Below are 27,937 nucleotides of genomic sequence, written 5' to 3' on the forward strand. Positions count from 1 at the left end.
GTAAGGGAATAAACTAAAGCAATTCTTTTTCACGCAAATTACTATTATATATGAGCAAATTGATTTTTCGAAAAATATGTACGATATTTGAATATTATGGATTAAATGCATATTTGGGAGAATACTGCTGTTGTACGGGAATTATGATTTTAGAATGAAATGTATGATTTACCCAACTTTGTGTGGTATGAATGTTATTTTTCATGAAAAGTATTATGATATGGAAGATTTTACGAGTAAAGCATGTTTTCTGGTATTATGAAAAGATACAGTACGTTATGATGATCTTGACAGATAAATGATAATTGATCTATTTTTAGAATGATATATATATATTTATGAAATGTACGGCGTGAGGCCATATTTATGAAATGCTCAGCGTGAGACTGTATTTATGAAATGTTCGACACGAGGCCGTATTTATGAAATTATGAAAGATGCTATATTATTATGTATTATATGTTATCAGAACGCAGATGTTAATTTAGTTCATTTCAGGAGCATGGTACCGTAGCTTATAGATAAGATATTTATAATCAGATTGGTGCTAACCACCCCACGAGGGGATGAGTGATGGATAATCGATGTGACTTTCAGTAGAGTGTGGACATCCACCTGGTAGTCTGGACTAGGGTGTGGCGGGCTCATCGTACTTACAGACATTTTTGACTTGGCAGTGGTCGGCCAGCCATTGTCGGGTCCCACCTTCAAGCTGCACAACCCGTCATGGGGGGTAATACATGACATCAGCTAGCTATTCATCCTGGGTATGTTTTCAGTATTATCAGATATAACAGACAATTTATGAATGATATGAGTTACTAGAAAAATATGAAAGTATATAAAGAATCAGTATGTTATGACGAATGTTTACAGATATATGAAATGTACTGTATATACACAACTGTATTTAATTTATTTTCCCTTACTGAGATGTGTCTCACCCCCGAACTTAATTAATTTTTCAGGAGACCCTAAGAGACTGGTAGGTCGTGGCCGCTGTTGAGTGAGTTGAGCTTCCCTACTAGAAGGGTAAGTTTTGATCTATGATCAAGAGATTTTTGTTGTAAGATTCTAGATCTATTTTGATGTTTTGAAGATTGTATTCAAATACTGTATTTTGGGAATGTAGTAGACTCTGGTATTATGTAATTAATGGTTTGATGGATGTAATTTATTTTTACTACTGCTTAGGTTTCCACTGTTTATGTCAGGCTATCCCCGCTACCCACGAGTACGGGTTTATGTTATTATTATTTATGTTTATTATGTGATAAGAGAAGCAGGACGTTACAATAATATCTAAACCCTTCCTAGAGCTCACTAAGCTTCATTTCCTATAGGTCCTAAAAAATTCAAATATTTATTGGGATGAAACACCTCTCAGTAAGAAAGAATAAATTATTATGAGTGTGTACCTATCATGAGTTTTAGTGTGAGTAGAAAACCTTCATTAATTTAACTTTAAATAAAACTGCATTTATAAAATTGTAACTCACACCTATATAATTAAAAATACACATTTTCCTTTAGATAATAACTCTGGCTCAATAATAGCCCCATTTACATAAATCCACAAATATGCATAAAAGAATCTCCCTGATTGGACTAACATCATGAATAATCCCCATGATCGGGTTGTGCAGTCTGAAAATTGGACTTAGCCTTAGCTGGCCTACCACCAAGCTAAGTCAAAAGTAATATGTCTGTAGTATGATTTGCCTATCGCAACCTAATTTAGACTTCAGGAGGGTACATCACCCTCCTCAGGCCAAATCGACTGTCCACTGCCTATACTTTCACAATAGTGTGACTGCACTAACAATTTCACTAGTTACAGTACCAAACTTTCATCACACCTGGTCCATCAAGATTCTTAAACCATATATTGCAATTTATATAATAAAACAGATAAAATGATTTCATTTTTTTCAACATATGATTTGCAATAGCTTTCCCACAATTTTCTTGTAATCCCCAGGATCGGTATAAAACCGTCAAATTCACAATATCTACATTATTCCCAACTATTCAGGAAACCATATAAATTCCAACAAATTTAATTATAAAATAAAAGTAAATTATTCTCATGCCACACAATTTGAATGTTAATAATTATAATTTCATAGGAAATTCTTATAAATATAAATATGCAGTAAATTTAAATAAAAATGCGGGTATGATCAATTTCATTTATTTAATTTAATTCCATTATTGTAACGACCTGCTATTTATTTAACATTTTTTTTTTCTGTATATCATGAATATCATCTGTCTAAAATACTACTGAAAATACCTCAAGCTCAAAGGAGCACTGAGGAAATCCTATATGTTATACACACTTAAGCAGCGGTAACAAGAAACTGTATACTGTCATATATACAATATTAGAAAATTATAATATTCTGAAGTATATTTACAATACAAAATACCCAATGACAACATCAAAACTCTGGGATCTACCCCAACTCACTGGCACCAAAATACACTTACCCTTTTAGCAAGGGCAGCACAAGACAACTTCTACTCGCGCGCCCGATCTGTTTGCCTAACTGGATCTCTTGAAAAACAGTAAGTCAATGGGATAAGACAAAGCTCAATAAGAGGAAATATGCTATTACTAGTGTGTGGCGGCAGTGTTACACATTTAAAATACTGATACTGTAATATGAATAAGCTGATAAACTGTACAGAAAATATGTAATGTAATTTAAAGTATATTTATGTCTCTAAGTTAGCTATCTTAACATACTGCTAATATAATAATATAAATTGCTTCTATATGATATATCTGTACATAGGAACTTTTGTTGTACCCTGAGATTCCGTATATCATGATATAACCCCTCATGATAGGGTTGTGCGGCTCGTAGGCTGGACTTACCCTAGTTGGCCTATCAGGCAAGTCAATCTATATCTGTAACATTCGCCAATCTGGCCCACTGCAATTTCTCTAGGCAATCTCCATATCTAACATAGTCAAACTGGCCACCTCAACCCAACTCTCTAGGGAGACTGCAATCTCTCCTAAAATGGTTAGACGGAATCCACATACTAGCTGAGTAATGGGATTGCACTCTATCTGTAATAGCAACGGTACCGTGCTCTGCTGTTTATCTCTGTCTGAAATTTCCACAAGGATTTTGATATCATGTAATACGGTATACATATGTAAATATATATTTATCTTACTGCTTTTAACATGATTTCAAAACAACCATAACACTGTAAATTTGGATATCTGTAATTTCTATCTATAATAATAATATCTGTAATTTCTATCTGTATTTTCTGTAATTTCTGTCTGTAATATCTGTAATCTCTATCTGCAATATTTATAATCACTGTCTATAATATCTGTAATCTTTGTCTGTAATATCTATAATCTCTGTCTTTAATATTTGTTTGAGTGTTATGGTTTAGAAATCATGTTATTTTGAGAAATACTATAAGTCTCATTCATTGCTAATAATCTGTATAACTGATTGTCTGTAAAGTTGTAAAATCAACATACTATACTGTAATAAACTCATGCCACACATTTGAGTAATCAAAATCTCATGCTCGATTTTTGTAATTCTACTGTAAAAATAATATTCATGATATTCTGAAAAAATAATCTGATCTGTATGCTTGTAAATACACATTCATAATCTTCTGTTCTACATATTAAAAATCTCCAACATGCATATTTCCCTTACTTAGATTCTGGAAAGCCCTACTATATCCTGGTTTTATACCCGCAGGGTTCTTCGCTCAACACCCTAAAAACAATATCTCGTAGAACCAAACATCAATATTTCTTTGCATACTACATTTCTTATAACTGTGGAAATGGCTAATACTAGATAAAATGTCTTACCCTGAGATTTGGATGAAATTCAAATCACTTCCACTAACGATCAGTTCTGGCTGACTTGTGGAGAACTTCACCAGGAGCGTCGTGGCGACCTCAAATCTTCGATCCGGCAAGAAACGGAGCCAAGATCGAAGATAGAAGAGGAGGGGAATGTTTTAGAGAGAGAAAATGAGATTACTGCGCTGAAATTCTGTTAAAAATCCGGGTTTTAACTACTTATAGCCCTAGATTTGTCGACGAGACACGTCATCTCGTCGACGAGTCCTGTAGAAAGTTTGTCGACAAACCTGCACCCCTCGTCGACAAGTTTTAGACTGCCACAATCCCTCTCTCGGTATCTTCTCGTCGACGAGACGTGCCCTCGTCGACGAGATTCTCATAAACCTTTGTCGATAAAACCCCTGTGTTTTTCGACCAAACTCTAATTAATTTCTTGGGTTATTACAAATATATTCCTAAAAATCCGATTTTATCAAATTCCCGTTGTTTAATTTAACTCAAATATATTTTCAAACACCCGATTTGATCAAATTTTCGCAGTTTAATTTAACTTAGGCATATGAAAATAATTAAAATAAAAATAATCAATTTAAATCAGACATATTTTAAAATTAAGCCTGACATAATTTATTCCCCTTACCTTAACGCTGTAATGGTGCTTACGACGTCCAAATGACGAAATCTCTCTAGTTAAAACGTTGAAGAGTAGAATTGGGACCCAAGAATGATATTTGTTTTTCAATTTGGCAGAGAGATGAAGGAGAACTTAAGAGAAAGAGAGAGAGAGACTTGATGTACGGACTTGGGGGGTCTTGAAATTGAAATGTTCAATTTGAATCTTGAGGATACCTATATATATATATATATATATATAATATTATGTTATATTAATATATTTGTATATTATATTGTATTATTTCATTAATAATTATTAATTAATTTTTTTGGATTACTACAATATTATATTATTATGATATAATAATATTAGTTTTGTTTTTTATTAATAACTTATTGTTTTGAATATAATAATTTTTGTGATAATATTTTGGGTCCAAATTAAAAATAATGAGCTCAATCTATAAGAATATTTATTTCCTAACAATATTGCTTTCACAAAAAAATTTAGGTTAAAAGACACTTACTTTTCTTGAGCTTTAACAGAAAGGCGAGGATTTACGCTGAGATTTCAAAAATTTAATTGACCTTTCCAGAGATTTCAAAAATGTAATAAATCTCTCATAAAGTTTTTTAAAATCTACAAATGTGTTCGTCCTAGAGTCGAGTTTAGAGAAGGGTAAATAGATTCTTTTGCTTATTTTAACTTTTTTCTACAAAATAAGAAACCTTGATAAAATATAAATAATTATATTACAATCTATAAAAAGTAAATCATACACAAGATATAAATTAAAGAGTATAGGGAGTATAGAATGCACAAGACATTTTGATTAATTAAATTATCAAGTGTTGAATTTAAAAAAAAAAAATTATAAATTTTGTAAAATTAAGACATGAATTTAATTAATTACATATTACAAATAATGCTTATACATATATATAAAGGATATGATGGTCATTTTATTTAAATGTTCGTCGGGATTCTCATTTCTCATGCTGACGAAGTTGCCCTTGTAAACTTTTCAAAATGTCGCAAATGCCATCCCTCAGCCAAAACCCTGGGTTTATCGTTCGTTGGGATTTCTTCTTCCTACTCAGACCCTCCTCCACAAAATCTTCTCTTCGGCGTCCGATAGCTCCTGCCAGTGCCGGCGTTCTAGAATCGTTGTCTTCTCCTTCCTCAAGCGTAAGCCTCTTTTTCTATCTCTTTTAGGGTTTATGCTTTAGTTGCTGCTTCATTTTCGCTGTTCATTTGGGCAGTGGTATTGATTCAGTCGAAATGGGTGAACCCAGGTTTATTTTTCTCAAATATTTGCTTAAATTTGTTTCATTTTTTGTGCATTCTATTTGGGCATGGCTGAGATATGTTGATACAAAGGTAAGAGTAAACAAAAGAGACGAGTTAAAATGGTAAAGCTCTGATCTGAAAATTGATAAGAAAAGGGTCTATAAATAGGCTTTATATTAGAACACTTCATCCTAACACTAACCACAAATTCCTGTAAAATAGGATCACATCCTAGCACTAACCACAACTCCTATAAGATAGGATCACATCCTAGTACTAACCACAACTCCTATAAAATAGGATCACATCCTAACACTGACCACAACTCTTATAAAATAGGATCACATCCTAGCACTAACCACAACTCCTACCAATGACTAGAGTTTCCAATAAATATTAATAAATATGAAATAAAATATTTAAATCTTAACACCCTTCTTTAAACTGAAATCTGCAGAAATCAATTTAAAAGAAAATCAACCCTCTGCAAAGTCCTTCTTTATATCAGCACGTGAACAAACTCCAAGTAGACCACGCAACTTCACAAATGTAGCCAACTTGAGAGGCTTGGTCTGTATATCTGCAACTTGGTCTTCACTTTGACAATAAACCAATTTGATTGTTCCATCATTGCTGAGATCTCTTAAAAAATAATATTTCACCTCGATATGTTTGCTTCTTCCGTGTAGCAAAGGATTCTTGGAGAGTTTGATTGCTGAGTTGTTGTCACAAAAAACTGTCGTAGCTTCAACTTGCTTGAACTGTAGCTCTTCAAGAATTCTTTTCAACCAGATAGCTTGACAAGCACAAGCGGTTGCAATAATAAATTAAGCTTCTGTAGTTGACAAGGTGACAATTGGTTGCTTCTTTGAAGACCATGAAACAGCCCCTGTACCCAACATAAAAGCATAGCCCGAAGTGCTCCTTCTATCATCTTGAACTCCTACATAATCACTGTCAGTAAACTCGAACAACTCTAACTTTTTACCCTTCTTGTAGAACAACCCAAAATCTCTAGTTCCTTACAAATAACAAAGGATTCTCTTGGCAGCTAACAAATGCATTTCTGTTGGATTCTCCATATATCTACTTATCAAACTCACATCATACATTATGTCTGGTCTTGTTGTAGCTAAAACATCAAACTGCCAACAATTTGCTTGTAAAGTGTGTTGTCCACCTTCTTCCCTTCATGATCTTTGTTTAGCTTCAAACCAAACTCAGTTGGAGTGCTTACAGGATTGCAATCCTTCATCCGAAACCTGTCCAAAATATCTTGCACATACTTCTTTTGAGAAATAAAATCCCATTAGCTGATTGTATTACTTCTATGCCAAGGAAGTAATGCATCATACCAAGATCAGACATTTCAAATTCAACCATCATAGATTTCTTGAATTCTTTAAACATGACACCATCATTTCTAGTAAATATAAGATTGTCTACATAGCAAACAATGAGCAATTTCCCTTTATCTCCAATTTTAACAAAAAGTGTGTACTCACATGGACATTTGTGAAAGTCTTCTTTCAAAAAATAAGTCTCAATGCGATTATACCAAGCTCGCGGAGCTTGTTTTAATCCATAAAGAGCTTTATTTAATCTATACACTTTATGCTCATTTCCGATCTTAATATAACCAAGGGGTTGTTCTACAAATACCTGTTCCTCCAAGTTTCCATGCAAGAATGCCGATTTGACATCCAGCTGAAAAATAGGCCACGAGTTTTGTGCTGCCAATGCGATCATTAATCTGATTATATCATGTCTTGCAACGAGAGCAAAAACTTCTGTATAATCGATCCCATATTCCTGCTTATATCCCTTAGCTACCAAACACGCCTTATACTTATCAACTTCACCATTTTCTTTTAGTTTTGTTTTGAAGACCCACTTTACACCAATGTTTCTATGCCCTTTCGGAAGATCAGTCAGCTCCCAAGTATCATTTCTTTCAATGGCATCAATTTTATCATCCATTGCCTTCCGTCATTTTGCTTCTTTGACAGCACTTTCAAAAGTTGTAGGATTACAATATGAAAATAAAGCAAAATGAGTGATTGGATCTTTAATTTCAGTTACCTCATAGTCTTCCATCCATGCGGGCCTTTTTCGAATACGACGAAGAGATTGAGCTGCTGTATCAATAGCTTCTGCTGTTGTTGGCAAAATTTTAGCAGCTGTTGGAGTTGCTTCTGATGAATTTTCAGGCATAAATGCTGCTGGAGTTGGCTCTCTTTCAGAATCATTGTCAAAAAGAACTTGAGTAGGTTGCTGCCTATTCCAATCCCAAGTGTTTTCCTCATCAAAGACAACGTCTCGGCTGGTCACAATCTTCTTGGTTAGTGGATTAAACAATCTATACGCTTTGGATGCTTCACTAACACCAAGAAAGACACACTTTTCCCCTTTATCATCAAGTTTCTTCATTTTTTCATCCGGGATATGTGCATGAGCGATGCAGCCAAAAATTTTAAAATAATCTACACCTAGTTTCCTTCCACTCCAAGCCTCCTCTGGTGTCATATTTTGAACAGCAAATGTAGGACTTCTGTTCAAGATGTGAATACTCCAATTTACTACTTCAGGCCAAAACGGTTTTGGAATTCTCCCTCTTGCCAACAAGCTTCTCACCATATTGAGGATGGTTTTGTTTTTCCTCTCTGATACACCATTTTGTTGTGGTGTATAAGCAGCTGTTAGTGCTCTTCGAATGCCATGAACTTCACAAAAAATTTCAAATTCAGTTGAGCAATATTCTCCACCACGATTTGTTCGGAGGGTCTTAATGGTCTTTCCTGTTTCATTTTCCACACAAGCCTTGAAGCTTTTAAATGCAAAAAAAGCTTCTGATTTTTTTTGTAAAAAATAAACCCAGGTTTTTTGAGTATAAGCATCAATGAAGATAATTAAGTATCTTTTACCTCCATTAGAAAATGGTGTTATTGGGCCACAAATATCGGAATGAATTATCTCCAAAACACCTTTTACTCGCCATGACTTCCCGTGAGGAAATTGAGAACGATGTTGTTTGCCCACAACACATTCTTCACAAACTTGGGAAGGAATACTAATCTAGGGAAGACCAATCACCATATTTTTCTGTTGGAGGGTCTTCAATCCACCAAAACTCAAGTGGCCATAACGAAAATGCCACAACCAAGAAGGATCGTTTACTTTAGCTACCAAACAAGATTGCATACTTTCAATCTTCAATGGAAACAACCTGTTTGAACTCATTTGCACAACAGCAATAGCTCCTCTAGTAGGATCATAAATCTCACAAACACCCTTTTGAATAGTGATTACATATCCCTTTTCTTGCAATTGACCAGCACTTAACAAATTGCTTTTCAAGTCAGGAACGTAGAGGACATTAGAAATTGTTTCTACAAAACCATTCTTGGTTCTTATCTCAATATCACCCCTTCCCATTACCCTCACAGTGGAACTATCACCAAAACTTACTGTAGAATGAAAGCCTTCATTTAAATAAGAAAAAGAAGACTTACTTCCACTCATGTGGTTACTGCAGCCCGTATCCACGTACCAAACATCAGATTCAGGTTCCTGATTAGCTTGAACAACCATCAACAAAGTTTCCACTTCCTTCTTTTCGGCAAAATTCGATTGCTCTTCATTTTCTTTGTCATTAGGCAAACTAGTATAACATTCAGAACAATAATGTCCAAATTTATGACATCTAAAGCACTCTACCTTGGATTTGTCAAAATGTTGATCTCGTCCTCTACCTTTGCCCTGATCAAAATGTTGATCTCGTCCTCTGCCTTTGCCTTGAAATTGATCATCATTGGCTTTGAAATACCTGCTGCCATTTCTATTTCCTCGATCTCCCCTTCCTCTACCTCTACCTCTATCCCTTCCTCTAGAGTTTGAGAAATGAGTAGAGGTAGAAGCCTTCAAAGCTTGCTCCTCTGAAGTTGAACTTCAGTTCATCTTCTGTTTGTGGACCAGCAAGGAGCTCTACAATTCATTAAGAGAGAATGCATCTATGTCTTTCTATTCTTCAATTGAACACACGACATAATCAAACGTTGGTGTTAGGGAATGCAATATCTTCTCCACAATGGTGACATCGTCCATCTTCTCACCATGAAATCGCATTTTGTTGCTGATCTCTATTGTCCTAGCACAATAGCTAGTGACAGATTCCCCATCCTTCATTTGTAGAGTCCCAAAATCTCTTCTCAAAGCTTGAAGCTGTGCACGCTTCACTCTAGCAGAGCCTTGATATTTTTTCTTCATGGAATCTCAAATATCTTTGGAAGTTTCTTTGCTAAGAATCGTTTCCAAAATGGGACGATCAATTGCCTAAAAAAGGTAATTTTTTGCCTTCAAATCTTTTAGCTTTCTCCCTTCCAACGCTGTTTTCTGGGCATCCGTCAAGACTGTATTTGTTGCTGGTTCTTCAATTCCAGATTCAACGATTGGCCAATACTCTTTTGACCGTAGAAAATTCTCCATTAGCATACTCCAATACGCCAATGGTCATAGTGACCATCAAAATGTGGGATCACCGCCTGCACAAAATTTGAATCTAAAGCCATCGATTCTGTTTGGGAACTCCATCTCTTTTGTTTTCTCTCACATGTTTTCCGCTCTGAGACCACTGATACAAAGGTAAAAGTAAACAAAAGAGACGAGTTAAAATGGTAAAGCTCTAATATGAAAATTGATAAGAAAAGGGCCTATAAATAGGCTTTACATCAGAACACTTCATCCTAACACTAACCACAAACTCTTATAATATAGGATCACATCCTAGTACTAACCACAACTCCTATAAGATAGGATCACATCCTAGCACTAACCACAACTCCTATAAAATAGGATCACATCCTAGCACTAACCACAACTCCTACCAATGACTAGAGCTTCCAATAAATATTAATAAATATGAAATAAAACATTTAAATCTTAACATGTGTATTTTAAATCCTTGCAATTCGCTGCTTTTGATTTATCTACCCGATAAATTCTCCCACTTCTTCTTCTTCTTGCTATTCAAGTATGGATTCTGCAACATGATTTCTAGGTCTTAATTGTTTTGTCGACAATTTCAATGACTTAGATATTTGATCAGATTTGGTTATTGTGCTTCTGGTGATCGTTGTTTTTTGCAACATTTTTTCCATAAATTTTTATTTTGATGCGTGCTTTATTCTTGTACAGTCTAGGCCTCGTCTGCATCTCTCTCTCCCTCTCTCTCCTTTTTATTTTGGATTTTTTGAATCAATGTCTTTGATATGCTAGTTGAGAAATGCTTAGCAGAGATGGTTCCCCCATCTAGAATTTGCAATCTACAACTCACAAGGTGTTGTATTGATGTTTATACCCATTAAAATGATCCAAGATCCACCCCAAACCATAACTCTAGCTCACTTTTATGGGTTTAAGTGCTAATGTTGCATCTTGAAATTGTTAGGTTCCAAAACCCTACATGAAAGAATTGTCCCTTGCAATTCTTTCTTATGTGTAATGAGCCTCATAGGTTCTACCTTTTTGGGTTGAAAACTCGCATTTGGAGCTTATGTTTTTCTTGATGGAGGGTTAATTTGGGAGTTCATGACTTGGGCATGAATCTTTTTGAGCTTAAAATGCTGATATCAGTAGTAATGTTATTATACACTCACTCTATTTGAAAATGGATAATGTCCAATTTTTTAGATATTGGGTTATTGCTTTTTTCTTCTTTCTAAAGAGAGAAAAAACTATAATTTACCACTACATCTACACTTCTAAAAGTTTTGTTGAATCTTTGTTTAGATATTTATTCCCTATTGCTAATGGAGAACACGTGGCTTCTTAGATATTATTTATGACACTGCGAATTCTCTTTTCTTCCCCCTCTCTGGTTTAGATACAATGAAAGAGGACAATTGCCTACTATATTTGTTTTTTTTTTTTTTTAAATACAATAGACGACGAGGATTTTCATAATCTTCAAATTAATCTTTGAAAGTCAATGTTTTTTTATATGAAAAGAAGATGTATTAAGAAAGAAATAAAAGAGATTACAACTTAGACGAGGACAAAAGATCCTCAAAAAAATTAACAAATAATTTTAAAAAAATAAGAAGAAAATATATAAGAAGATTCAACCATGAAAGCCTCCCCTTAAACCTGTTCTGTCATAACATTAATTTGCTAGTTTCCCTTGGCCTTCTTCACCTTGCTTTTACCACCAATGAGTCGAACTTAGTTTCCTCCAAACCAGACAACCGCAAGCACATCTTATCAATCAATTGCCGAGCTTCTAAATCCTTCCCAATAATCTTCTTCAGAGGGGTGCAGAAGTCCATCCTCACACAATTTATTTTTATCCATTCCATCATCCTCAAAAGATAAATCCCCTCCGATCGTTCAATCGGAGATGGTGGTACATACAATATAACGACAAGTATTTTTTCATAGCAAAAAAAAAAACTCCCTAAATCTCTTCCAAAGCAATGCCTCATCACAATCAAACTCACAACATACTTCATTGTCATTATCTGAGACATCCCACCCCATTTCTTCTTCTCCTATGTTTTCTCACCCTCTCATTGGTAACTCCCTTATGAACATTTCGATTTTCGACAATACATAAATTTAATTCCTTTTGTATTTCTCTTTTCAGTTGTTATACCACTTGAAAAAATCTCGCTTTTCTTAAAGCCTTCTTCTTATTTCAACACTCATCTATACTGCTTTCCACGAGCATAAACCTTCCAAACTATAAACTTATTAGATTTAATTCCCTAACCAATAGATTCCAAACAAAACTCCGCCCCCCCCCCCTCTCCTCCTGCTGAAGGTATTGAAACATGAATCAGACTCCTTGAGTTTTTTAAATTGAGTCTTGCCCTTCTAAGACTCAATGGATTGATATCTTTTACTGTAAGGGGAAGTAATTGGCTGCTCTTTCTCCAACTATAACTATAGAACTGCAATAGTACAATTTCGTGGCTTTATGCTATCATTATGTGATTCTTGAGCCTGCACTGTACCTTCTTGTACATTAACACATCTAAATTTGGTTGTAACATCTTGCAAAGCTAGAGATGGATATTAGGCCTACTTTGGAGAAAGTAATTTGACCGAAAACATGGGCTGCCCATTGAACTTATTTGGAGCTAGCTCAATGGTAATCCCAAAAATTTACCTTTGTGATTTGATTTGATTGCTACCCAAAATTGAGTTTCACTAATGTTTTAAATGAGTGAAACGCTCCATTCTATAGAAAACCGTAGACAAATTGCACACCCATCTTGCAGCTGAAAAAGTGATCTAGTCCATCGACTACTAAGTCAGGATCTTGTTGGCTTTATGAGTCCTATCCCGTTTTGATTATGACAAATCTATGGTATCTCACTTGTGTATTTAGTGCTTGAACAGATAACCTTTTAGATGTCACATAGAGTCGAGGTACTATCAAAGCCATGAGGAGCAAAAAGACCACTTCATCTAGCATATGGCATGGCAACATGAAGAGCAAAGGATGAAGACACTTCATTTCTATTGTAATTGCATTTAATTTTGGGTCTATAATAATGCATTCATGCATGATGGGAATGACAGTTCAACTATGACCATAGACTGACCTTAGGGAACAAGTGCTTTCATGGAAATCCTTTACCTAAGTTGATAAACACTTACAAAGTTTTTCAATTGAACTAAGGCCAAGAAGAGGACCAATATTTAGTTTTTAACTCAGCCCAGCCAACCGACCTTCCATACACAAAATGCCCCGGTCGACCGACCTTGCCATGTGGGCTGGTTCTTTGAATCCTCGGCCTATCGATCCTTTTACTATTGAAAAGGTCAGCCGACCGACAGTCCTCGGCCGACTGGTCTAAATGACCTAAAGAAAGCCTCGGCCAACCTGTTAGTTGTGGCTTTTATACTTCTATTTTGGTAAGCAAAGAAGGAAGGAAGAAAAACATGAAAGGGGCAGCACAGCAGGACTCATCGACAAGAGCCCTGTATTCGTCAATAAGGGAACAGTAGAGGTTCGTCGACGAAGGCTCTGAAGCTTGGCAACGAATAATTACCGAGAGTAGGAAATTTCAAACTTCTGGCATCGTCGACGAAAGCCCTATATTCGTCGACAAAGGTTCTTCTTGGGCTCGTTGATGAAGCCCTGTGTTCGTTGACGAGAGGCACCTGGGCTGCAACAGTTTTTCTAAATTTGGAATTTTTGAACATTGAGTGGTTGGGCAAATGGGGGGAAACCTCCAAGGAACCTCTATATATGTCATCTGGGCATATTTTGAGTGTTAGAATGATCATTATTGAAGTGTATTGTGTACATTTTGATTTCTTTAGTGAAATTTGTGTGTCATTGCTTCTGTGGATGTAGGCTTTGCCGAACCACATAAATCGTGTTGTTGTTCTTATTGGTTGTGTGTGTTATTTGTTTCTTGTTGTTTATTCCGCTGTGCAATTTCATTATACGATCCACATATCACAACAAATTGGTATCATAGTGATTGTTGTTATGGCATTAGGATTGTCTTCTACAAGATTTGACGTTGTTAAATTCGATGGAACCGGAAACTTTGGTTTATGGCAGAGGAGAGTGAAAGATATTCTTGTGTAACAAGAAATGACTAATGCCTTACTTGCTACTCAACCAAAAGGAATGGATGAGGCAACATGGTTAGATTTGAAAGCAAAGACAGCGTCGACAATTCGCTCGTGTTTGGCCGACGAAGTTCTCTATCGGGTGATGGAGGAGGATTCTCCAGTGGCTATTTGGTGAAAGTTAGAAAGTCGGTACATGTTTAAATCCCTCAATAACAAACTTTTTCTTAAGTAACGTTTGTATTGGCTTAAAATGGTAGACGGATCTAGTCTAGATCAACACATCAATGCTTTTAATCAAATCATAAGTGATCTTATGAGAGTTGATGTAAAGTTTGATGAGGATGATAAGGCTTTGATGCTGTTAAATTCTTTGCCCTCAACTCATATCTACGAAAATCTTGTGACCACTCTTACGTGTGGAAAAGAAACACTTGATTTGGAAGAGGTAACAAGTGCTTTGTTAAATTTTCATCAAAGGTTGAAAATATGTGATGAAGGGGAAGGACTTGTGGTAAAGGGTTGTAATGAGCGAGGCAAAGGAAAGTTTAAAAATGGGTCTAATCAGAAATCCCGGAATGAATCCAAGAAGAAGAAGGAAATCCGGTGTTATAAATGCGGTAAAAAGGGGCATGTGAAACCGGAATGTCCGGATTGGAAGAAGGGAAATACTAATAAGCATGAGGGGATTTCTAAATCTATGAATGTTGTTCAAGAAGAGGATTCAGCAGATGGTGATGTTCTATCAGTTTCAGCGGAGTTGGAAAATCTAATGGACTCTTGGATACTTGACTCGGCATGTTCTTATCACATGACTCCAAACAAGGAGTGGTTCAGCACTTACATGTTAGTAAATTCTGGAACAGTTCTTATGGGTAATGATGCTTCTTGCAAGATTGTTGGCATAAGAAATGTAAAGATAAAAATGTTTGATGGTGCTGTAACAACATTGTGTAATGTAAGATATATACCTGAGTTGAGAAAGAGTTTGATATCTCTTGACACTTTGGACTGTAATGACTTTAATTACAAGTCTAAAGTTGGAGTCTTGACGGTATGGAAAGGTAATTTGACTGTGATGAAAGGGTAGAAGTTGGATGAAAATATTTACGCGTTACAGGGAACTACTGTTGTAGGTAGAGTTGCAGCCGTGGATGCTGAATCAGATGAGACCGTTTTGTGGCATATGCGTCTTGGGCATATGGGAGAACATGGCATGAAAGAACTATACAAGAGAAAATTGTTGAAAGGTTTAAAATCACATAAGTTGGAATTCTGCAAATTTTGTGTTCTTGGAAAACAGAACAGGGCAAAATTTAGTTCAGCTACTCACAAAACGAAAGGAATTCTTGACTATATACATTTAAATGTTTGGGGTCCTGTTAGAGTTGCATCAAAGGGTGGACACGTGTACTATGTGAGTTTCATTGATGATTACTCACAGAAGGTTTGGGTTTACTTCATGCGTCGCAAATCTAGCACGTTTTCCAAATTTAAGATTTGGAAAACTGAAGTGGAAAACCTAACAGGAAGGATAATCAAATATTTAAGGTCGGATAATGGGACTGAGTACACTGATTCTTGGTTTATGGAGTTTTGTGTGGAGCAGGGCATCAAGAGACATTTTACAGTTCGTCAGACATCTCAGCAAAATGGTGTGGCAGAACGAATGAACCAGACTCTTGCTGATTGGGCTTGGTGTCTTAGATTGAATGCAGGACTACCGAAGAATTTCTGGGCCAAGGCAGTTAGTATGACTTATTTTTTGGTTAACCGATCACCAAGGGCATCACTAGCGGGTAAAGTGGCGAAAGAGGTTTGGACGGGAAATGCAGTAGACTACTCTGAATTGAAGGTATTCGAGTGTCCAGCCTATGTCCACGTGTCTAGTGAGGAGAGGTCCAAGGTTGACCCGAAGTCTCATCGTTGCATTTTCGTGGGATATCCAGAGGGTGTGAAGGGGTATAGGTTGTGGGATCCAGTGACAAACAAGGTGGTGATTAGTAGAGATGTAATCTTTGATGAGAAGGCTATGGTGAAGCGTACTCAAGAGTTAGATGAACAGAAACAGGAGCCAGAAAGTTGGGACAGTGATGAACATGTTGTGTTGGTGGAGTTGGAAGCTCAGGGCAACAGAAATGATCATGGTCTCGTGGTTGCAGGGAGCTCTAGCTCGAGAAACCAGCAAGTCGACGATATTCCTATACAGAGATCCGAACGCACTATCAGACCTCCATCAAAGTATGGTTTTGATGAGTTAGTATCTTATGCTTTCCTTGTTGCAACAATCCAACTTCTTTTTAAGAGGCAGTGCACGGCTAGGAGAAAGATAGGTGGATGGGAGCAATGATTAAGGAAATGGAATCACTGCATAAGAACAAAACTTGGGAATTGGTGGAGCTTCCAAATGGGAAGAAACCGATAGGCTGCATATGGGTGTATAGGAAGAAGGAGGCAATTTCAGAAAAGGAAGGAGAGAAATTCAAGGCACAGTTGGTGGAAAAAGGATACTCACAAAAGAAGGGGATTGATTATGATGAGATCTTTTCTCTAGTGGTCTGATATACTTCTATCAGAATTGTGTTGAGGTTGGTAGCTTATTACGATCTTCATTTGGAACAAATGGATGTGAAGACGACATTTCTTCACAGTGACTTGGAGGAACAAATTTACATGGTACAGCCGGAGGGATTCATTGAACTAGGAAAAGAAAATTTTGTTTGCAGGTTGAAGAAATCTCTTTATGGGCTGAAACAGTCTTCAAGGCAATGGTATAAACGGTTTGATTCGTACATGATGAAGATTGACTACAAACGGTGTGAGTATGATTGCTGCGTTTATGTGAATAAACTTGAGGATGGTTCTCTTGTTTTCTTGTTATTGTATGTTGATGACATGTTGATAGCTGCAAAGGATTTAACTGAGGTGAATCAGTTAAAGGACATGTTGCATAAGGAATTTGACAAGAAGGATCTTGGTTCAGTCAAGAAAATACTTGGGATGGAGATTCGCCGAGACAAGACTGCAGGGAGATTATGGCTATCTCAGGGTGGTTATGTGCAGAAGGTGTTAGAGAGGTTTAGCATGGCTGATGCAAGACCGATGTGTACACCTCTAGCGAATCATTTCAAATTGTCTACTATAGATTGCCCAAGTTCGGATGAGGAAATCCGGAACATGTCAAAGGTCCCTTATGCTAGTGTTGTGGGGAGTTTAATATATGCCATGGTATGTACGAGGCCAGATTTGGCACATGCGATAAGCGTGGTGAGCTAGTTCCTCTCTAATCCAGGAAGGAGGTATTGGGAAGCCGTGAAATGGATACTTAGATACTTGCAGGGTACAACGGGATATGGCATCATGTTCGGCAAGCAACAAGGTTGTCCTTCAGTTATGGGGTTTGTTGATGCAGATTATGCTGAGGATATGGATGACAGAAGGTCTATAACAGGATATGTTGGATATCCATGGTAAAGTCTCTAGTTGCATTATCCACGACTGAGGCGGAATAAATGGCAGTTGCCGAAGCTGCAAAAAAAGCCTTATGGCTTACTGGTTTAGTCAGAGAGCTAAGGTTATAGCAAGATGGTGTGGTATTGCATTGTGATAGTCAGAGTGTCATTTACTTGGCGGAGAATCAGGTATACCATGCTAGGACCAAGCACATTGATGTGAGGTTCCACAGAGTACAGGAATTGATTGCTTCAGGTGAACTTATGTTGGATAAAGTTCACACATCTGATAATGTAGCAGATATACTGACCAAATCAGTTAATTCAGAGAAGTTCAAGTATTGCTTGGACTTACTTCATGTCTCCAAGTGATAGAAGGGAGACATACCCAACCTAGCATTTTCAAATTCAAAGCGGAGCGGTTCATGTTTTTGAGATTCTCCTAAGGGGCGTATAATCGCCAAGGTGGAGATTGTTAGTTGTGGCTCTTATACTTCTATTTTGGTAAGCAAAAAAGGAAGGAAGAAGAACATGAAAGGGGCAGCACAGCAGGACTCGTTGATGAGAGCCCTGTATTTGTCGACGAGGGAACAACAAAGGTTCGTCGATGAAAGCTCTGAAGCTTGTCGACGAATAATTACCGAGAGTAGGAAATTTCAGACTTCTGGCATCGTCAACGAAAGCCCTGTATTCATTAATGAAGGTTCTTCTTGGGCTCGTCAACGAAGCCTTGTGTTCGTCGACGAGAGGCGCCCGGGCTGCGGCAGTTTTTCTGAATTTTGAATTTTTTAACGTTGAGTGGTTGGGCAAACGGAGGGAAACTTCTGAGGAACCTCTATATATGTCATCTGGGCATATTTTGAGTGTTAGAATGATCATTATTGAAGTGTATTGTGTACATTTTGATTTCCTTAGTGAAATTTGTGTGTCATTGCTTCCGTAGATGTAGGTTTTGCCAAACCACGTAAATCGTGTTGTTGTTCTTATTGATTGTGTGTGTTATTTGTTTCTTGTTGTTTATTCTTCTGTGCAATTTCATTATACGATCCACATATCACAACACGACCGAACCTCCGTAACTTAGGAAATTCTTTTCGGCACTATACTCAGCCGACCGAGCCTTGTATTATTTTGAAAAACTTAGAAAGGCCAGCCGACCGGCATTATACTTGGCCAACCGACCCTCTTGGGTTGGCATTGATTTTTGTATGGTCAGCCGACTGGCTTTCGGGTTGCTCAAATTTTTAAGCTCTAAACAGGGTTATTTTTCAATTAAACATTTTCTAAACCCACTGACGTAGGCAAGTAAAGACATTAGTTCAGGAAACTAGGATTATATTAGCTATTTGGAATATAGGGACACTCACGGGTAAAAGCATGGAAATTGTGGATACAAGGATTAGAAAAAGAATTAATATAATTTGCCTTCAAGAAATTAAGTGGGTGGGGGAGAAAACTAGAGAAATCGATAAATCAGGATTTAAACTTTGGTACACTGGAAAAGAAAAACATAAGAATGGAGTAGGCATTATTATAGATAAAAACTTAAAGATAGCATTGTGGATGTAATTAGAGTAAGGGATAGAATTATAAAAATCAAGATGGTATTAGGACGAGAGATAATAACTATCATTAGTGCTTATGCTCCTCAAGTTGGTTTAGTAGAAAATCTTAAGAGACAATTTTTCGAAGATATGGATAATATTATACAAGGCATACTAGGGACTGAGAAAATATTTATAGGAGGAGATTTGAATGAACATGTTGGAAGAGATAATAAAAATTATGAGAGAATACATAGAGGATGTGGATATGGAGACAAAAATGAGTCTGGGGAGATGATCTTAGACTTTGCTATGTCATATAATTTTAGTATAATGAATACTTGCTTTAAGAAGAGAGAAGAACACTGAATAACCTTTAAAAGTAGACAAAATAGAAGTCAAATAGATTTTTTTTTAACTAGGAGGGTAGATCGTTTATCATGCAAGGATTGTAAAGTTATTCCAGGTGAAAGCCTAACCACACAACATACAGTCTTAGTGTTAGATATATGTATTAAAAAATGGAAGAAAAAGGATAAAATAAACCAGTGTAGGAGAACTAGATGGTGGAACCTAAAAGGAGAAAATATAATAAAATTTCAAAATAAAATGATCAAAGATGGGGATTGGACCTTGGAGGATGGGATAGATACAAATACTTTTTGGAATAGATTCGCTAGCTTTATTAAAAAGATAACAAAAGAGATTTTAGGTGAATCAAGGGGAAGATTCTCGAATAGCAAATATAGTTGGTGGTGTGATAAAGATGTATAAAAAATCATAAAGACAAAAAAAATTTGGTATAAAATGTGGCAAAAATGTAGAAACTGAGATAACTTTGAAAAATATAAGGAGGCAAGAAAAGATACAAAAATGGCCGTTAGTGATGCTAAATATAGATCATTTAATAGTTTGTATGATAGATTAGGTACAAAAGAAGGGAAAGAGATATATTTAATCTTGCTAAAGCTAGAGAAAGGAAGAGCAAGGACTTAGGAAATGTAAATTGTATAAAAAGTGAGGATGATATTGTCTTGGTTAAGGACGAAGATGTTAAAGAAAGATGGCGAAGTTACTTTAGTAAGTTATTTAACGAAAACCAAATAGAAGGCTTAAACTTAGAATTATCAAATGAGGAAAAGACTAAAAATATAAGATTTATTCGCAAAATTAGAGTTAACGAAGTTAAGTTGGTACTAAAAAAGATGAATAATGGGAAAGCTATGGGACCAGATAACATCCCAATTGAAGTTTGGAAATGCTTGGGTGATAACAGAATTATATGGTTAACTAATTTATTTAATACAATTGTAAAAACTAAGACAATGCTAGATGAATGGAGGAAAAACACTTTAATACCTATATACAAAAATAAAGGAGATATTCAAAATTGTAATAACTATCGTGGAATTAAACTTATAAGTCATACGATGAAACTATGGGAAAGGATAGTTAAACAAAGATTGAGGTTAGAAACGAAGATCTCGGAAAATCAATTTGGTTTTATGCCTGGGAGATCTACCACGGAAGCTATTTATCTTTTAAGAAGATTAATGGAAAAGTTTAGGGAAAAGAAGAGAAACTTGCATATGATATTTATTGACCTTGAGAATACATATGATAGGATACCTAGGTAAGTTCTATGGTGGGTTTTAGAAAAAAAGGGTGTATGTTGTAGGTATACCGATGTCATTAAGGATATGTACGATGGAGTAATGACTAGTGTAAGGACTATAGATGGAGAAACTAGAGAATTTCCAATTACCATAGGTGTACATCAAGGATCTGCTTTGAGTCCTTATCTTTTTGTTTTAGTGAATACCAATTGACTAAGAGTATTCAAAAGGAGGTTCCATGGTGTATGTTGTTTGCAGATGATATTGTATTAATTGACGAAACTAGGGATGTAGTAGAGGTTGAGTTAGAATTATGGAGAGAAGTTTTGGAATCTAGAGGCTTTAGGATAAGTAGAAATGAAACAAAATATATGAAATGTAATTTTAGTAATGATAAGAGGAATATTGGAGATAAAGTTAAAATTGATGACGAAGAAATAAATAGTTGTAGATTTCGATACTTTGGATCTATTATGCAAGCTGAAGAAGAAATTAAAGATGATGTAATGCATAGAGTTAAAGCAGGTTGGGTAAAATGGAGAAGTGCTTCAAGTGTGCTATTTGATCGTAGAATACCCTTAAAATTGAAAGGGAAGTTTTATAGGACAGCTATAAGACAAGCTATGCTATATGGATTGGAATGTTGGGCGACGAAGAAACATAATATCCAAAAAGTAAAAGTTGCCGAGATGAGAATGCTTAGATGGATGAGTGGTATAATATTGAAAGATAAATTAAGAAATGAACATATTCGTGGTAAGTTAGGTGTAACTCTTATAGAAGATAAGATAAAGGAATGACGACTCAGATGGTATGGACACTTGCAATGTAGGCCTTATAGTGCACCTGTGAGGAAGAGTGACTTAGTTACTGTGGGGGGCAGTATAAGTGGTAGGAGTAGACCTAAAATAACTTGGGAGGAGATAGTAAGGATTTAATATTCTTGAATCTGTCAAAAGAAATGGTCGATGATCGCATAAATTGGCAGAAAATGATTCATGTAGCCGACCCCACTTGGTGGGACTAAGGCTTGGTTTTGTTGTTGTTGTACTGTGTCCCTAACGGTTATAATTTTTGGGGAGTCTATATATACTCCATTCCAAAGCTGGTTTAGTAACTTAGATTAGCAAAAAATTCTTTGAAATTTTTGTATGCCATAGCTTTCAGTCTCCCACATCTACAAGCTTATTTTTTATTCTCTTTCTAACATTCTATTGGTTAAATATTTCTTAGAAAAAGAGCATTGTGTTCTTCATCTTCATTTGCAAAGTTATTGCTACTTGAAGATTGATTGAATACTCAATCTTGTGGGTAATCTTACATTCATTTTAAAGCTAAATACTCTCTCTCATTCTTGCATTGTTGAAGATCGATTTTTAGAGAGTAAGCTTGAGTTCTTCCCATTGTATTTTATTCATATATATTTCTTGGGAAAAACTCTCCATTTGCTTGTGAATCTTTGCATCCTTATTACAAGATTCAAAGGCTTGCATTGTGCTTTTGATATATAAATTTTGGCAAGCTTAAAACCTAATATGTCCTTCACTTCATTTTTGAAGAACATATTTTGAAATATTTGCTTAGAGTCTTAAAGATCTTTTGATAATACATTTAGAGAATATTTTATCTTGAATCAAAGATCTTACTCTCACACATTTATATACACACACATTTTTTTGAGTGTCATATATTTTACGAAATCTTTATTAAGCTTAATCTCCCATCATTTGTGAGTGTATTGTACTTAATTGTTGTACATCATCTACTTTTTGTAGAAGCATTCTATTTGTACACAATCTTTTATTATCATTGTTGTATTCCAGACGTGTGGTCGGAGGAGGATTGCACTGTCCTGTAAAGTGCATCGGATTGGTTCAGACCTGGTTAGGAGAACTAGGAGTACCGTCATGTAAAGTGTAGTTGTTGCTTGTGGCTCAGCCCCGAAATTTGAGTTGGGGAGTCACTGCCCCGTAAGGAGAGGTTGTAATCGACGTCACTCCGCCCGTTAAGTGAGCATTTAGTGAATTCTCTTGCTAGTGAGCTTGAGGCGAGGACGTAGGCACTATTGGCTAAACCTCGATAAAATCTCTTGTGTCACTCTTTCCTTACACTCTTTCTTGTATTTGCTTGCTTATCTTACCTGTGGATATTATTGTTTGTAAATTTGAATATTAAATTGTGTTTGATTAGGAAATACTTGAACTATTCTATTTGTGCAAATTATTCAATTGTCCATATATCCGCTGAATTTGTACTTGTCTAGACAGACCCTAGGTTATGATATACTGTTGTAGAACTTTTGACCTAGAATTTTTAAAATCTCCAATTCACCCCCCTCTTGGGATTACATAAAAAATTATAGATCTCTCCCCCCTATGAACAAAACCTCTTTACCTGACCTTTTTCCTAATGTTTGAGCAAATAAATGGTGAACTAATGAATATCAAATAATTCATAAGAGCAAGTATGCTACATATAGATAATTCAGAAGGTAAGAAAGTATGCTGCTTGTCGTAGTGCTTCTAGCAAGGAGAAGGTCCTTAATTTTTGGTGTTTAAAATATTCAAAGTGCTCCACAAAGATGAAAATTTTTGGTGTTTAAAAAGAATTATGTCTCATTTGGTTCGCAGGGTCAAAAATATTTCCATGGACATTTCTGGATAGTTTTTTTTGGTTTACTTTATGACATTTTTTTGAATGTATAAGAGTTGGACACATCATTATTTGGTTCACCATGGGTATCGTGGAAGGCATTTTAGAAAGATTATCATTATACTCTTGACATAAACATATATGAATAAAAAAAAAGTTCTTATTTTCATCACAAAAACCTGATAAGTATATGTATCAAATTAAATCCATGTCCTAAAATTTTCAATCATCATTTAAAAAAAATTCAATACATAATAATCCTCTCCTTTCAATGCCTTTGAATCGTGTAACTTTTTTCCTCTTTCTTCTGATTGGTGGTGTGAACAACCAGTGTTCTCATGCTTCTCACGTCACTGAGATCATCATCACCAGCTTCTTCCACCGCAAGCTCTAGATTGTGGGGAGGAAATATAATTTGAAACTGTTGAATATTTGAGGCTTAGCCATGGGGTTTTGATAGCTTTTCAGTAGTTTGAAGAATAAAATTCTGGTATGGCAGGTGGGAGGGTTGACGGGGTTGAGTCTGACTGCTTTGCTTCAAAACCCAAGGGTTCCTTGGTCTTCTGAGCCTCTTGATGCTTTGTTCATTTCTGGGTTGTCTTATTCTTTCCTTCGTAATCTTTGTTTCTCTTCTTGTGACTGTTTATTTCCTACTGTGCCTTTTATGTACTTAAGTCGCTATAAGTTTTTTTGATTCTGCATACAACTGCTTGTAGGTTTTATTCTTGGTGATGGGTAATGTTCAAATATCTTTGGCTCTGCCTTTAGATCAATTCCTCTTGATTTGTTTTCTAAATGCTATTTAGGGACTATTTTGTTGTGCAAAACAATGACATCTGGTTTTGGAAGGAAAAAAAAAGAAAGAATTTATAATGATTCTAAATTTTAAATTGGATATAACTGTTCAGATCAGTTGACTGTTGAATCTTTGATATTGGTCAAAAACTGGTCAGCCGAATGTTTGAAACGGTTCGGTTTTTGGTTTGCATTTTCTGGCGAACTGCAACTTTGATTTGGTTAACAATTCATGGAATATGGTTTGGTTAACTGAACCATGCCCTGCCCTAATATGGAATAGGATTTGAGGAGCCACTGCTATTGGTATGGCCGTTTAAGTATTGTTTTCCATAAGAACTAATACATATCTGTGCCTTGGCACTCTAATTTCTAACACTTACATTCTGTTTGGTAGTGGGGGAAAAGCAGAAGGTTGAAAGAATGGAAAAGTGAGTGGAAAATTCCTTTTCCCTTTGTTTGGTAAAGTCTAAAGTTGAAGAATGGATGAAAATGGGACTCTCCTCCTTTTCCAAATCAATCCCTCTAAAAGTGAGGAAAATGGACAGGAAGAGGCTTGCCCAATAAATTAAGTGATATTTGTTGTCTTTTCTTCCATTTTCCTTTGTTCAACAAGCATTAAGAAGGAAAGGGAACCACATTTCTTTCCTTCCTCATTTGATTTCCTTTTACCTCGTCCTTCCTGTCCCTTTTCCTTGCTACCTAACCAGACACAGCTTTAATCTAAAAATCTATTGTATAGGAAGGCTATAGTTGAGAAATGCATATATGTATTTTATTGACATTTTTGTTCCATTCTTTTGTTGTGATGACAGGGGCATAGGAGGATTCATGGAGATTACCAGAGAGATCAAATAAAAGGTAGCAGGGGAAAGCCCTTGCACTGCACTTTATCTTCTCAAACACATATTATCCCTTGGAAGGGTGTATAAAGATGCCAATAGTTTCTTCTATGAGTTCTATCTCATTTCCTTCTCTTTTCCCCCTTCCACCTTCCCATCGATCTCGAACTTGTCTTCAATTCCAACCTCATGCATTTTGCTATCATCATCACTGTGATCGAGATCATCACAAATGTTTTCCTTCACTCTCATCTCCATTCTTTCCACTCCGTTTGTCCTACACTTGTCAATCATCACATGGTACCGCAGTTCCTTCAAATGAAGAAGCTACCTCTGTTATAGACTTTGAGGAAATAACGGAGAAAGATTGGTCATTTTTAGAATCTGATGGCACGCATTCCCAGGAAGAGTGTAACCAAAAGATTGATCGGATCATCTCTGCCGGAGAGATTGGAGAGGCTTCTAGGGTTTTGGTTTCGATTGGTTCCGAAGGGTTTGTTGATCGGATGGTTGATTCCTCGCCTTTTGATTTTTTGGTTGTCATCCATGACTCACTTCTTGTATTAGCCCTCATTAAAGAAAAATATGACAAGATTAAGTGTTGGCAAGGAGAACTAATATATGTACCAGAAAATTGGACGCCGTTTGATGTTGTGTTTCTCTATTTCCTGCCTGCACTGCCCTTCAAGCTTGGTGAGGTTTTTGAAGCACTCTCCAAATATTGTTTGCCAGGTAATGTATATGTGCCTGTGTGTATGTTTGTTGGTCGTTTTTATAGTCCAATCACAAATGCCAATTGTTGAACTATGTACTCTGAACGGTTGAATAACTCCTCCACCCCCAACCAATGAGACAACAACAATAACAATAATAACAACTTGAATTCCAAATCCAAATTTATTCTCTTAACACGAACCTTAAGTTGATAATTTGGAAGTTCTTAGAAACCCAGAACTTCTACATCGTATATTTGATTTTGGCAAGTTAGCGTTGCACAAGCCAAGATCTTTGCATTTATCTTGTTTTTTTCGAAATAAAAAAAGAAATTGCTCATGTTGTTGATTGAAAGATAAAATATCGGTTGTTTTTTTGGTCGCTCCTATAGATGCAAGAGTGATAATTAGCCATCCCCAAGGAAGAGAAGTGTTAAAGCAGCAGCGACAGCAATATCCTGATGTTATCATCTCCGATTTGCCTGAGAAAACCACTTTGCAGAAGGTTGCGGCTGATTTTTCTTTCAAGCTTACTGAATTTGTCGATGAGTCTGAGTTTTACCTTGCTGTTTTGAAGTATTGCAAGGCAAAACAAAACCCAGAGGAATAACCTTTTGCTTCTCTCTAAGCTTCCTTGTCTAATATGAATTCAATTAACATTTTATTTGTGCAGTATGGCAATCTTTGTGGGTCATTCTAGGCCTGTTTGTGTTGGTGGAAAACATTTTATCTGAAAATTGATTTCCCAATTTCCGTTGATACCTAACATGCATACGGGAGAATCTCATATTCTTGAATATTTTCAAGTCGGTCTTTTTGAGATCAAATGTGGGAATTTTGTATTCTTAGAACTCAATACTTCCAACCTCAATATTCTTGAAGATCAAAAAGATTTCTTGAACTAAAAGCCACTTTAGAACTTGTTTGGATAAGAAAATTTAAGGTGAGAATAAAACTTGAGATTTTTAAAATTTAGTGTAACAAAAATTAAAATTTGAAAAATTTCCATGACGTTTGGTCAAATGCTAATAGTTTAGGTGTGATTCGTAAAATCCTAGACAATATAACTTGCAAAATTCTATCATTTGTAGAAGTTACATGAATAAGGAATTTCAAAATTCCCACAATTTCTAAATAATGAACTTTGAATCCTTACTTATAATTATTTAGGTCTTATAATTTATAGGAAAATGATATTCATCACGGGCATTGAGGATTGATGCGGTAAGAGGAGAGATTACGTACCATCTTTTGCTCTGCTCTCTCCTCTCACTACATCAACTCATGATAATCAGGGCTTGTGATGAAAATAGCATCAATCTATTGGCGTGTTTTCTTTAATTTTTTTAAAACATAGAAATTGCAAGGGTACAAATGGCACAAGCAACATAAGAAATCACAAAATAACCTCGAAGTACTTTAAATACACAAAATATCCTAAATTACTAAGCTTCTAAAATAAAAATTCTAGCTATATTATAAACATCCTAAGTTCTCCATTATTGGCTCTCCATCAAATTCCACTAGTTTGATAAAATTTGACCTCGAGTTTTGAAATACTATAGTAGCTTTAACTCGATGAGAGGGTACAAAGTAAAACAATTTCATTGAATCCTCAATTATTACTAGAGTATCTAAAATATTTTTTCCAACTACAAGTAGCATAGAAGGCTGCAATGTCGTCAAATGAAAATAACAAGTCTTTCAAACAAGAGAAACTAATTTAGTATGCAAATGTATTGGCAATTCAAACAAATATATATATCTAGTCCAAATAATGGACAATGTTTCACTAGATTTGATTAAAGAACATATTAAGGAAGAATTGCGAGCGATGGAGGCACATATTTAATGGATCGAGTAGAAATAATCTGAAGAGGATTTTCAACAATATGATATTATGATCCATGATTAAAGAATTTTCAACAAACTCTGAAATAATTTGTTCCTTATTATTTGGGCTAGGAATAGA

The 27,937-nt window shown here is 35.7% G+C and overlaps 1 protein-coding gene across 2 annotated transcripts; it reads left to right on the forward strand.

Annotated features, from left to right (window-relative positions):
• The first annotated feature begins 5,506 nt into the window (after nt 1-5,506).
• On the forward strand, nt 5,507-26,724 carry LOC131168576 (uncharacterized). Of its 2 annotated transcripts, XM_058128110.1 has the most exons (4): nt 5,536-5,663; nt 24,808-24,841; nt 25,226-25,984; nt 26,358-26,724. In XM_058128110.1, exons 3-4 carry the CDS (start codon nt 25,345-25,347, stop codon nt 26,573-26,575), a joined length of 858 nt encoding a protein of 285 aa, XP_057984093.1. In that variant the 5' UTR covers nt 5,536-5,663; nt 24,808-24,841; nt 25,226-25,344; the 3' UTR covers nt 26,576-26,724. The 2 variants fall into 2 exon arrangements, with proteins under 2 accessions (XP_057984092.1, XP_057984093.1); XM_058128109.1 differs by lacking the exon at nt 24,808-24,841 and having other exon boundaries at nt 5,507-5,663.
• Nucleotides 26,725-27,937: the final 1,213 nt, after the last annotated feature.

This window comes from Malania oleifera, chromosome 11 (genome assembly GCF_029873635.1).
Source record: "Malania oleifera isolate guangnan ecotype guangnan chromosome 11, ASM2987363v1, whole genome shotgun sequence".
NCBI classification, from domain to species: domain Eukaryota; kingdom Viridiplantae; phylum Streptophyta; class Magnoliopsida; order Santalales; family Ximeniaceae; genus Malania; species Malania oleifera.

What these genes read in the sequence shown, in the direction of transcription:
- LOC131168576 (XM_058128109.1), top strand. Translation starts at nt 25,345, where the DNA reads ATGCCAATAGTTTCTTCTATGAGTTCTATCTCATTTCCTTCTCTTTTC. An exon ending in CTCCAAATATTGTTTGCCAG is followed by an intron (nt 25,985 to 26,357) that starts GTAATGTATATG and finishes TCGCTCCTATAG; the next exon opens with ATGCAAGAGTGATAATTAGC.